The following is a 13,248-nucleotide window of genomic DNA, read 5'->3' as shown; positions in this document are numbered from 1 at the left end:
AGCCTCTGCTGTGACTCCTCTTCTGTCTCCTGTGATTGTACGCTGTAACTCACGTGCGTCAATGCCTTCTCTTTGGTGGAAGCGCGTGACTTCCGGCGTTCAATCACAGGACACAGAAGAGGAGTCACAGCAGAGGCTCAAGTGATTGCACACCGGATTAGAACGGCGCCGCGGGACCAGAACGAAGCCGTGCCGCGGGACACCGATCAGCTGCAGTGAGTATACGTGTCAGCGCCTACCGCGGGGGGGCAAATAATTTTTTGTGAACTGCTTCTTTAAGCCCTATGTTAATCCTCCTGGAAATGTATGATAACTGGGACATAATCATTACTATTATACCAGGTGGCATAGTAGAAAAGCAGGACAATCCGAAGACACTTTAGAACGGTAATTACATAGGGAATAATATGCACATATATAAAATAATAAAATACATTAGTAATAGAACAACAATGGAAAATTATCACAAAATATTCTGCACCACTTTTTGGTATAGCAGGTACTGTCATGCATATTTATTCCAGAAATGATGTTCCCATTTGCATAATTGTCCAGGTGGAGGTCGCTGAGGTTTGTGAGGTAATTGATCAGACAACAGTTTGCAGTAAGGGAGAATTTGTATGTGTGTGTGAATTCACCCCCCGCTCTGCAGACTGTCCATACTGAGTATAAACTGTTGGTCCTATAAGAATTATACATTGCTATTATACATTCTCCCATACAAAGTGTGAAAGCTCTTGCCCTCCAGCAGATGGCAGCGGCAGCAGAAACAACAGCATCCTGTATGACTCAATGTACTTATATGATTATAGACCCGTCACATGGTGTTCTAATCCAGTATGGCGGTATAGACAACTCTCCATGCTTTGCAACATCACAGTTAGGAAGTGAAGTTAAGGCTGTACAGACTGTAAAAATGGTATTAGTAACAGTGCAGTTAGGAAAATGTACTCTGTTCCAAGAAGTCCAGGCGTTATAATCTCCCAGCCCCTCCTGTCATAAACTTTCCATCATTTTAAAAAGGTTGTGAAAATTTAAAAAAAAGTTATTTTTTTTCTCTAAAACAGCGCCACCCCTATCCATGGCTGTATTTGGTATTGCAGTATTTAAATGAATGGGACTGTGTTACAATACCAGACACAGCTTACAAACGAGTGGCACTGCTTCTTAAAGAAAACCAGATTCCTTGTTCTAATCCTTGTAATGCAGATAATGCCATCTTTAAAATATGGACAAAGATGAGGGCTGTAAAGAAAGACAACAACTCCCAGTGTCCTGCAGTACATGCTCCTCAGAGACATGTAGTCTCCTCCATGCCATAGGCTTTATGTAATTTATAGACAAGTTCTTTCTTTTCCTTCTCGGGTAGAAAGCTGGACTTTGCCGCATTAATGTTCTGAAATGAGAGAGAGGAGTGAGAGTTACAATGGTGTCTCATGACTAGTTACCAAAAATCCTCAGTCAATTAATGGCAACCTGTCATTACTTTCATGCTGCCTGAACCAACAAGTCACCAAGGCAGTCCCTGGCAGCTTCTCCCTGCCCCACCAGCCTTGATTGATACTTCTCTCTGTTTGAGAATAATTCTCTGGTGATTCATGGTTCAGGCAGCTAAAATGACAGGTTCCCTTTAAGATCATGAGTCGCCCTCTGTTGTCAAGTGTTTATTTGTCACCAGGCTTCCTTAAAATGGTAAACCAGAGAAGGTCCATTACCAACTTCACTGTGACAACTCCATTGTGTATTTACTTCTGGTTGTCACTCAGTATTCTCTGATAACCAAGTAAAAGCAGGACAAAATGTTAACAACCTAACAGAACAGGGCAACGCAAGTTTCTTTTAATTCAGCCCTACTTACCACTCGCTTAAATTCTTCTTCAGTAAATCCCATGTGTTTAGTTGCAATATTATAATCCACATCCAAAGTGGATCTGAAGATCAGGGGGTCGTCTGTGTTCACGGAGTAATTTGCTTTGTCTTTCATAAATCTGGGGAAAAAAAGGGTGACATTATATATGCCTTCGGATTACACAATTTTATACACGATCCTCTACGACGTGTCAGATACCAGTCTTCTTCTGCTACTGGCTTTAGTGTCATATTGCTGGCTGTGGTTACGCTTTGCCTTCTGCTTAAGTAAACAGTACAGTCAGGTCTCCGACGGTATTATTTATGCCCTCTATAGCAATAGTATTTGACACCACTGTTATTTTTGTCTTATTGTTTATGTTCTATAAAGCATTTGGGGGCACATTATGGCATTGTTTGGCTGTATTATTTATGTCAGTATGGTGGTATTTGGACACTGTATTATTCAGATACTTGCTGGCATTTTACTTGTGCTGCAGGGTCCACTGTGGGATGCAGGTTGATGAAAAATGTGATGTCATAGCCATAATGCCCCGACCCCTGCAGGTACCAGGAATTCATAGAGGTCTTTGCCCAACTTATCCTCTATGCTTTAGATGTCACTTCTGTTATTCCTTTAAGAATGGAAGACGAAGTCTGGATATTATATCTATGCGTTTCTGGGTAAAGATCTGAGGCTTAAAAGAGAAGACAGAACACTGCTTATTCCTCGAGACTCACTAACTAAATGTGCTAAGTCTGAAAAGCTGGCAGAAACTAACTGACCTTAACTAGATTACTATCCACTATCTAAGAGGAAGGCTGGACTAGGAGGGCTCCACCCAGTGGCATAACTACCAAAAAGGCAGATTACACTACTGCTATGGGGCCCGTGCACTAAGGGGGCCCAGAGGACCCTGGCCCTTAAAAGGGGAACTCCGAATAAGAAAAACTTGTTTTCTATTAAAAGTTAAATATATGTGTCTATACAATGTATTACCGTATCTGTACGGTTCTGCCACACTGGTAGCTGATAGAAACCCAGGAAGTGGAAACAAAAATGGCCCCTGAGCAAAGCCACATTGTCTCCTGCTCCTTCTGCTATCCCCCCTTAGGAGACAAATCTTCCATGACTTTGTCTCACATTGTGTGTGTTTGCTGAGATCAGGCTGATGATGCAGACAGGGGGCAGGGTGTGATCTCCCAGGAGGCTTGGCTGGATCCCCCAATCCCCTGAGTGATTCACCATCTCTGACCAGCCAGAAGCAGCTGCTGCACTGAAGTGTGCAGTGAAATTAGGGCTGTGTTCACACATGTTGGAGTGTCATTGCAGTACTGCAGCGTATTCACAAAAATGATGCAGTAACACAAGTAAATGATGCTAAACGGCAGAGAGGATCAGAGCCTTATTGTGGGGCTCAACTTCAAAGATAACAGATGCTTGATCATAATATGTGTGTGGAAATGAAAAGAAAAAAAAAAATCAAAAAGTTCTTTACTTTATTCCAATATCATTGTTACAGGTAGAGAATACAGTGTTCTGTGTGGTGTTACAGGTAGAGAATACAGTGTGCTGTGTGGTGTTACAGGTAGAGAATACAGCGAGCTGTGTGATGTTACAGGTAGAGAATACAGTGTGCGGTGTGGTGTTACAGGTAGAGAATACAGTGTACGGTGTGGTGTTACAGGTAGAGAATACAGTGCTGTGTGGTGTTACAGGTAGAGAATACAGTGTGCTGTGTGGTGTTACAGGTAGAGAATACAGCGTGCTGTGTGGTGTTACAGGTAGAGAATACAGTGTGGTGTTACAGGTAGAGAATACAGCGTGCTGTGTGGTGTTACAGGTAGAGAATACAGTGTGCTGTGTGGTGTTACAGGTAGAGAATACAGCGGGCTGTGTGGTGTTACAGGTAGAGAACACAGCGTGCTGTGTGGGTGCGACCACAATGAAATCATAAATCACTGCAAATAATTCAGTAACCCTGCAAACTGAAAAATGAAACTGCAATGTGTGAACACAGCCTAGATGTTCTGCAACAGCTTTGGGCGGGGAATGGGCAGAGTGGAGGACTGTGATGAACAGCTGAGGGAAAGCATTGCATTCTGTAACCTGTAGTACTGTGTACAACTGATAAACCAGGAAGTGCAGAAACACAAAACAGAACAAAACCCCCCAAAACAAATGGATTTTTGGTAGTTTCAAAACTGGAATAGATAGGTAAGTAATGCTATATGCTATAATGCTATATTTTTTTTAAATCTCTACCTGGAGTTCCCCTTTAACTGTGAGCATTCATGATGAACACTGGGGCACTCTGGCTGACAGAGCAAGAAGCCATTAGCTTACTGCCCTGCCAGTCTGATTTGTGGCTGAAGACAGCATTGCACCTCTAATTACAAGAGGCCCCCACATTCATTCTGCCAGGTCCTTGGCACACAAGTGACATATACAAGATTCATGGGGCCCAGTATAGTTTTTTGCAATGCGGCACCATGAATCTTAGTTACGCTCCCGGCTCCACCTATATGCTCTAGTATGTACTACCATGTAAAGTGTATGTAGCAGTGTTAGTGAATTCCCTACAGGATAGTGCTGGTATTTTCACCTGTTGTCATATAACTCCCACCCAACCATGTAGTATACTTCAATAGTCCTTCTCTAATAACATATTGATTCCCTTGCCTCAGAGGGTCTGTAAAGTTGCAGTGGTGTGTGATCCTGGATTACCTCATATTGTCATATTACAGCCAGGGCCGTATTTACCACTAGGCACCCATGGTCTGGTGCCTAGGGCAGCACCTTGCAGGGGGGCAGCACCAGGGAGCAGGGGGAAGGAAACAACTTTTTTTTGTTTTTATTTTTTTAGTTTGGTGTGGCGGTGTTATCCAGTCATTTCTTCCCTAGTAGCCATTTGCTGTTACCTTGATTATTGGTCTGGTTTCAGCTGCATGTGGTGACATACAGTAAATGTGGGAGCGCGGCCTTACACTAATCAGATATCCTTATGATATTCAGAAACTAGAAAATCATGATGTCAATCGGTGCGTGAAAATGGGGCGTCTTTAGGTCTAGTGCCCAGGGCAGCAGCAGCTGTTAATACGGCCCTGATTACAGCACGGTCCACACATAGTACTAGAGACCAATGGATGTGATGTCAATAACATCCATGATTGCAGCCATCGTGTGTGATTGTGACAAATCTCTGGTCATATATGGTCAGAATGATGTCTCAGTACTTACTGTATCACAGGATGCTTGGTAAAGTCTGGGTCACAGGCGCCGGTGAGGTAACTGGACCATGGACATGTCTGTAACATAGAAACACAAGGAAAATGAACATTCCAAGGTTCTATAGAGTGACACATATATAAAGATATGTGACTATACAGTATTACTGCCCAATAAACTGATGCAATACCAATACATGTCAATTAAAATTGCCTATTGATATGTCTGTATATTATATTTCTAGGGAAAATACATTCTGATGTTAAAAGCTGGATCAGTACAGGAAAGTGGAAATCAGGAAAGCCTTGCAGTTTCTGGCATGACCGTGAAGGAGCCTGCCTTTACTGCTGCCACTTAAAATGATCTATAAATAAAAAAATATATATACATTTAGTTTAATAAAGTTATATTACAAAGTAATATAACTTTATTAAAGCAATGGACTTAAAAGGAACCTGTCGCCGGGGACCCGGATACTTACCCTTTCCGACAAGTCCCGCTCCTGGAGCCGGTCCCGGGCCGAAGATATCAGCGTCCGAAGCCACTGAGATGAGTCCGATGCCCATAGAGAATGACCGCTCCATTCATTCTCTATGGGCGCCGGACTCTTCTCAGCGGCGCGCGCGCACGGCTTCAGGCGCTGATATCTTCATCGGAAAGGGTAAGTATCCGAGGGCTGCACCGGGGGGTCAGGCGGGCTCTGTGCCCGAATCCACGGTGACAGGTTCCCTTTAAATAAAAAATTATTTACTAAGAATTATTGTACTAATGATCGCAGCCCACAATTTGTAGTACATACATTACCAGGGCTGTGGAGTCGGAGTCGTGGAGTCAGAGCTAGTTTTGGCTGGAGTTGGAGTCGGAAAAAAATGTACCGACTCAGACTCCAGCTTTAAAAAAAATCTTTAAAAAAATGTAGAATTGAATTTTGATATGAATTTTACAAGTTTTGCTCATGAATATATATTATGAGCAACATTCTAATAGGACACTGGCCCTATTACATAAGGGTGGTCATGGAAAAGTTGTCGGTCACTATTTGGCAGTTTGTTTCTGTGCTGGAAGAGTCCAATGTGTGGGGGGAGATCTGTGCTGTTCTCTTCCTGGATGCTGGATGACTGTATATGATCAGCAGTGTAATATGAAGATATCCGGTGTAATATAGAGGAGGAGGAGAAGACATAAGTAGTGTAGCAGTAACCTCTGTTCTCAGTGTGGTGTTTTCTCTCTGGGAGAAGATTGTGTGTTTTTCTTCAGTGTTCTATGGCTGCAGCTCTGTGTGTGTGTGTGTGTGTGTGTGTGTGTGTGCGCATGCTATGGCTGCAGTAGGCTGTGTGTGTGCTATGACTGCAGCAGGGTGTGTGTGTGTGCTATAGCTGCAGCAGGCTGTTGGTGTGTGTATGCTATGACTGCAGCAGGCTGTGTGTGTGCTATGACTGCAGCAGGGTGTGTGTGTGTGTGCTATAGCTGCAGAAGGCTGTTTGTGTGTATGCTATGGCTGCAGTAGGCTGTGTGTGTGCTATGACTGCAGCAGGGTGTGTGCTATGGCTGCAGCCTGTTTTTGTGTGTATGCTATGACTGCAGCAGGCTGTGTGTGTGCGCTATGGCTGCAGCAGGCTGTGTGTATGTGTGCTATGGCTGCAGCAAGCTGTGTGTATGTGCGCTATGGCTGCAACAGGCTGTGTGTATGTGTGCTATGGCCGCAGCAAGCAGAGTGTGTGTGCGTGTGTATGTATGTGTGGTGTGCACTATGGATGCAGCAAGCTGTGTGCTATAGCTGCAGCAGGCTGTGTGGGGGTTTGTGTATGCTATGGCTGCAGCAGGCTGTGTGTGTGTGTGCTATGGCTGCAGCAGGCTGTGTGCGTGCTATTGCGTGCCCCCACAGTGACCTTCTATATCACTGTGTGACCTCTATATCACTATGTGTGACCCCCTGTATATCACTATGGCAGGTAACATAGAAGACTGTCAGCAGGAAAAGACCACCTGCTCCATCTAGTCTAGTTGTGAGTAGTTCAGGACATGGAGGCTGGAGACTGGCTGCATCCACTGCACACACAGGAGAGTCTGCTTTATATACAGTATTCCTTTATTCACTCAGAAGTCACTCCAGGATCATGTAGGACATTAGGGAGAAGCTGCTGAGCCAGTGTGATAAATAACCCCCCTGGTATGTGACTGGCCATTTATGAAGAAGCAGGAGTTGGAGTCGGTCGTCGGAGTCGGTCCTAATCAAATTCAGGAGTCGGAGTCGGAGCTGCGGCTTACAGACTCCACAGCCCTATATATTACACACCTCAAAATGCATATTGTTATTCAGCAGCTCCTTGTATAGGTGGGGGTCTTCTATGGTGTGGTAGCCGTGTCCAATCCTTTCTGCCTTAAGCACCTCCACAGCCTGGAATACAATACATCACAGCAACGTTATAGACTTTATCAGGTCTGATATGCCCCATCTACCTCCCCGTCCTCCTCTTATACAATACATCACAGTGACACTATAGACTTGATCAGGTTTGATATCATACACCTTCCTGTCCTCCTCTTACACATCACAGTGACACCATAGACAGGATCAGGTCTGATCTGTACACCTCCTTGTCCTCCTGATCACGTCTATGGTGTCAGTGTGATGTGTAAGAGATCTGATATGTCCCATACACCTTCCTGTTCTCTTCTGTGTCTTTTTACCTCCTTGACGACACTTGGGGGCCCAACTTCTCCAGCATGGACCGTCCTGTGAATTCCACATCTTACAGCTTCCTGCAGCCAAAGAGAAAATAAAGAGACATTTACCAACATATCATTACATAAGCCAACCCAGGAATATATGAGATACCCAGAGCTATTCACAGTGGTCTCCGAGGGGCTTATGTCAGGGGATGCACAGCTATCAGTCACACTCGGAACTCTTCTCCCACATATGACAACCAAGATTATAAAATCACATAGTAGGTGGGCCTGTTACTGATTCTGCATAGGGACCAATATAAATAGCTGCACTGAACTTGTATTACAGTGTAGTGTCCGCCAATGACCTCTGAGCTATTTACAGTTCATTATAAATTCAGTTGTTATATCATTGTCTCCACTACGTCCCCACCCCATGTATGTAAAATACCCGAACCTATCATCTGAGAATTGAGAACTGAGAATTTACAGCCGTTCCATAAAACAAGTTTAAAGCAGAGTCGTATATCCCTGTGTCAGCAGATATGGCTTCCAATCCTGAGACAGTGACCTCGTGACTGAATGAAGGCTGGCACTATGGCACAATGTTAACACCTCAGTCTAGTACTGACTTCAGCAGGAAGATTAAGTAGGGTCTGCTTTTTTTCAGAAACAGTGCCACTCTTGTCTATGGTTGTACCTGGTACTGCAGCTCAGCACCATACCAGATACAGCCCATGGATGTGAGTGGCAGATCTGTATGTATATATATATATATATATATATATATATATATATATATATATATATATATATATACACACACTTCTGCACTTCTGCATACTTCCTTGATTTGTATTACCTTACAGCTTGTTCTTCCCATTGTATATAAATGGGGAGTATATACAGTGCATAATAAATGGTGAAACTAAAAATCTGTCACTTGTAACCAGGTCTGGATAAAAGGGTTAGGCTCCCATAAGAGACGAGATACACACTGTAATGCATAGAATGTATCACTAGGTGGCACTACTGCTTTGGTAGATGTCTATACAGATGCTGGATGGAATGGCCCACTTTGCAGTGAAAAATACTGCAGAGTAAATGGAAAAAGCAGATCCAAAGAGCCCTGACCATAAGGCTACGTTCACACAGAGCAAAAGGAGCGGATTACGCAAGGAAATATTTCCGCCTGAAATCAACTGACGCTGAATTCTGAGCAGAATATAAGCAGAATGTAAGCAGAATCCCTGTGTATTCTGCTAGGAAAGTGTTCAGCTCGTAATCAGCTCTTGACAAATTCAGCGCGGAATACTCTAGGAATCCGCGCTGAATCCGCATGCATTCAGCGCTGAAATTCAGCGAGTATTTGGTGAGTAAACTAGACTATACCAGAACATATACTAGAATCCTCCTCCCCCCCCCCCTTTTCCCCATTTCCGCGCTGATTCAGCGAGTAATTTCCGCTTGTATTACGCTTGTATTCCTCGCTGAATATGCGCGTATTCCGCGCTGAAACAGAGAATCAGAGCCCCATTGATTTGTATAGGCTTCCGCTAGCAGGTGCAGAGCTAATTTCCATTGTGTTAAATGGAAATTCTGCTCTGCAGTTCACACAGTGGAATTTCCGCACTGAACTAATCCGCTTTCCGCCAGAAGAATGAACATGTTCATTCTTCCGCTAGCGGAAGCCTATACAAACCAATGGGGCTCTAATTTTCTGTTTCAGCGCGGAATACGAGCGTATTCAGCGCGGAATACAAGCGTAATACAAGCGGAAATTACTCGCTGAATCAGCGCGGAAATGGGGAAAAAAGGGGGAGAGGAGGATTCTAGTATATATTCTGGTATAGTCTAGTTTACTCGCCAAATACTCGCTGAATTTCAGCGCTGAATGCATGCGGATTCAGCGCGGATTCCTTGAGTATTCCGCGCTGAATTTGTCAAGAGCTGATTACGAGCTGAACACTTTCCTAGCTGAATACGCAGGGATTCTGCTTGCATTCTGCTTATATTCTGCTCGGAATTCAGCGTCAGTTGATTTCAGGCGGAAATATTTCCTCGCGTAATCCGCCCCTTTTGCTCTGTGTGAACGTAGCCTTAGAGCTGATGATCTAAAGAACCAGCGTTAGCTCATTCTCTGTAAAGAACTGCAGTATTGTATACTGTGGGCAGATATGTCCATAGAAGAGGTTCATTCTCTGTAAAGAGCTGCAGTATTGTATACTGTGGGCAGATATGTCCATAGAGGCTCATTCTCTGTAAAAAGCTGCAGTATTGTATACTGTGGGCAGATATGTCCATAGAAGAGGTTCATTCTCTGTAAAGAGCTGCAGTATTGTATACTGTGGGCAGATATGTCCATAGAAGAGGTTCATTCTCTGTAAAGAGCTGCAGTATTGTATACTGTGGGCAGATATGTCCATAGAAGAGGTTCATTCTCTGTAAAGAGCTGCAGTATTGTATACTGTGGGCAGATATGTCCATAGAGGCTCATTCTCTGTAAAGAGCTGCAGTATTGTATACATTTAAATTGAAAACCATCACCCCGCTAGGTCTTAACGAACAGATTAGTTATGCCTGTTTTTTATAAATACTCAAGAGTAGTGAGAAAATACTGTTCTTATGTTTTGCTATGTCTAGACATCTACATATATGTTGACCTAACCAACCATGACTTACCACGTATTATTATTGTTTAAAATACACACGTCTGTCTACCTGTTAGTCTATAGTGTCGCATTCTAGGTGTTTATTTGTTCTGATTCTCTCTTTTCTATTTTATATAGGTACACTTGGTATCTGATAGTTTTGTTATGATCAGATTTGGGTTGTTGTGATGATTGATCAGAGTTTAAGGTTTTCCACTGGCATTGTAACTGTACATTGCGGTAGAAATTTAGCAATTATTGAAGGTTTCTGATAGGTACTGTAATTGTACACTGGGGTAGGAACTAATTGATTACTAACCCCCTAGTGTTTACACTGGTTTTTACTAATTGGGGTGAGCATAATATCCAATAAACTATGTACTCTGATATTTACTGATATTGTTTAAACATCACACACCCCGACCTATGCTGCGACTTACTGAATCGCTACAAAGTATAAAGTAAATACAGCATATGGCCAGTATCATCTTGCGTTCCAAGTGACGTCACTATGCGTTTCAATCCTATACGAGTCAACTGTGACGGATAGGGAATGACTCATAGACATGTGACTGTTACGTCTTGTGTTTAATCACATGACGAGCACATGACTATGACGCTACTGTCCACGTGACTGTGGCGCTGACTATGACGCTACTGTCCACGTGACTGTGACGCTGACTGTGACACTGACTACACCTAGTACCTTGACCCGGAAATAGTATGTATCACATGACAGTGAAGTGATGGGTTCGGTATACGGAAGCGTGAAAAAGCGACATTGAACGCTATGTGTATTTGGAGACAGATTTGCATCAGGTGTGTATCCGCAACCATCTATGGGCGGAGTTTTGTATATTTAAGCCAGCATGTTTTGCTTACTAGTAGGGGGACGCCATACGCGTAGCAGGCACCATACGTGCAGCTTCTACCCTTTCATAAATTCTGTTCAAGTGGCACTGAAATTTTTATCTGATCCCCTGATGATTCCCCCAACGGGAGATGAAATGCATTGGGACACAGCCACAAGCGATTATTAGGGTTTAACTAGGGACCCTAGGAGTGAGAGTGGCGGAGTCGCCCTTATTAGGGCGGGAGCTCTGTCTGGAGGGACAGAACACTTAGGGTGTAATAGGATAGTGTCGGGGACCGGCTGTCCTATCTCCCAAGTAGTGTGCACCCTGTTTTGTCTTCTATCTTTTATTATATACTAGAAGACCTCAGCCGCCTAGCGTGGAATCCATTCGAGATTAAAGAAAAATTCGGTGATTTGAATGGTCCACAACCACTCCATTACACTTCAACTCAGCAGTCACCGTTGAGTGGTAAGAAATTTACTTTCCTAGGTTACCTATTTTCATGTTTGTCTGGTATTTTTGGATATAAATTTTAACTCTAAATTATTAAAAGTTAATTTTTAAACTGTATTTTGATATACTCCACCCTGTGACTTTTGGTAATATTTAGTGAGAGTATAAGTTGTGGTATCAGTATTGGATCAGTATTGTATACTGTGGGCAGATATGTCCATAGAAGAGGTTCATTCTCTGTAAAGAGCTGCAGTATTGTATACTGTGGGCAGATATGCCCATAGAAGAGGTTCATTCTCTGTAAAGAGCTGCAGTATTGTATACTGTGGGCAGATATGTCCATAGAAGAGGTTCATTCTCTTTAAAGAGCTGCAGTATTGTATACTGTGGGCAGATATGTCCATAGAGGTTCATTCTCTGTAAAGAGCTGCAGTATTGTATACTGTGGGCAGATATGCCCATAGAAGAGGTTCATTCTCTGTAAAGAGCTGCAGTATTGTATACTGTGGGCAGACATGTCCATAGAGGCTGCACTGAGGGAGATGCCAGCACCAGCCCCACAGATCTCAGCTCTGTCTTGTCAGGACATGCTGGGTGTTATAGTTTTCTAACAGCTGGATAGCAATGTTATCAGGCTGCCCCGGGATTTTCTCCAGAATGGATAACAACCGCCTCCACTATGGGAGGATCCCACCCGTCACGTTGGTTATGATCTGCGTGGAAGGCCGGCAGCTGTTCTAGATTCTGCTAGACTCACAGTACATAATGTGAAAAGCTCCATCCACTGGAAAAGCTTTAGCTTCCAGGACCCCAGAAATAAACTGTATGCAGTATAGTGCAGCCTCTGCACCTATGATACATACTGTCAGCTGTGTGAGCAGGAATAGCCAGAAGTGACATGGAGAGAGAAGCGTTTTTTCTATTCTATAACAGCTAGCAGAGGTTTGGTAAAAAGATGTTACCCAAGAAGTTACATGACACCCTCACATTGCCTGTAACAACCTAGATTTCTCAGTATGTATTTTCTGCGTTCCAATAGACTGTACTTTTGCGAGTACAGTATACTTTACTAATCCATAGTGTCATATTCCTTCCGATCACGCCTATATTCATGGCTCACTGTACTGTAATGTTCCTGCTAGGTGGAGATGTTACAGTAACCTTATTGCATTCCTATATACAAGGGAGGATCCAGCACTAGAAGGGTGGATGCCGACTACACCTGAAGTGGTATAAAGTCCTATCCACACCTCAGGAATAACACCTTAATGACGTTGTCACATCACGACCACACCTTCCTAGCAGATCCCTTGGACCCTAAAACTATAAACCAGAGCAGGGGGCCACTGGAAATAGCAGATACTATTGTGGAGGGTTCTACATGGCCATGTATTTTATAAACGCCCATTCATCTGATATGTGGCCACCTTAACATTTCTTCAGTTAGCCAAATTGAGACCTTGCCTGCAGTCTGATCACGAAGAACGCCTAAACTAGCCATCTGGATGTCATGTAAAACTATAAGATATTCATCACTGGA

General features: G+C 43.4%; 1 protein-coding gene across 1 annotated transcript in view; it reads right to left on the bottom strand.

Moving 5' to 3' along the window:
- Positions 1-127: 127 nt before the first annotated feature.
- LOC138771631 (adenosine deaminase) overlaps positions 128-13,248 on the bottom strand; it is a 39,832-nt gene continuing 26,711 nt past the window's right edge. The window contains exons 7-11 of the mRNA XM_069951471.1: positions 7,769-7,840; positions 7,374-7,475; positions 5,090-5,157; positions 1,859-1,988; positions 128-1,396 (exon numbers count right to left, since the gene is read on the bottom strand). Coding sequence (XP_069807572.1) covers positions 1,292-1,396; positions 1,859-1,988; positions 5,090-5,157; positions 7,374-7,475; positions 7,769-7,840 — 477 coding nt within the window. The 3' untranslated portion in view covers positions 128-1,291. The remainder of the gene's footprint in view (positions 1,397-1,858; positions 1,989-5,089; positions 5,158-7,373; positions 7,476-7,768; positions 7,841-13,248) is intronic.

The sequence above is a fragment of the Dendropsophus ebraccatus genome, chromosome 14 (genome assembly GCF_027789765.1).
Source record: "Dendropsophus ebraccatus isolate aDenEbr1 chromosome 14, aDenEbr1.pat, whole genome shotgun sequence".
NCBI lineage: Eukaryota > Metazoa > Chordata > Amphibia > Anura > Hylidae > Dendropsophus > Dendropsophus ebraccatus.
Note: the sequence above shows the minus strand (reverse complement) of the source record. Positions and strands in the feature narration are given on the sequence as shown.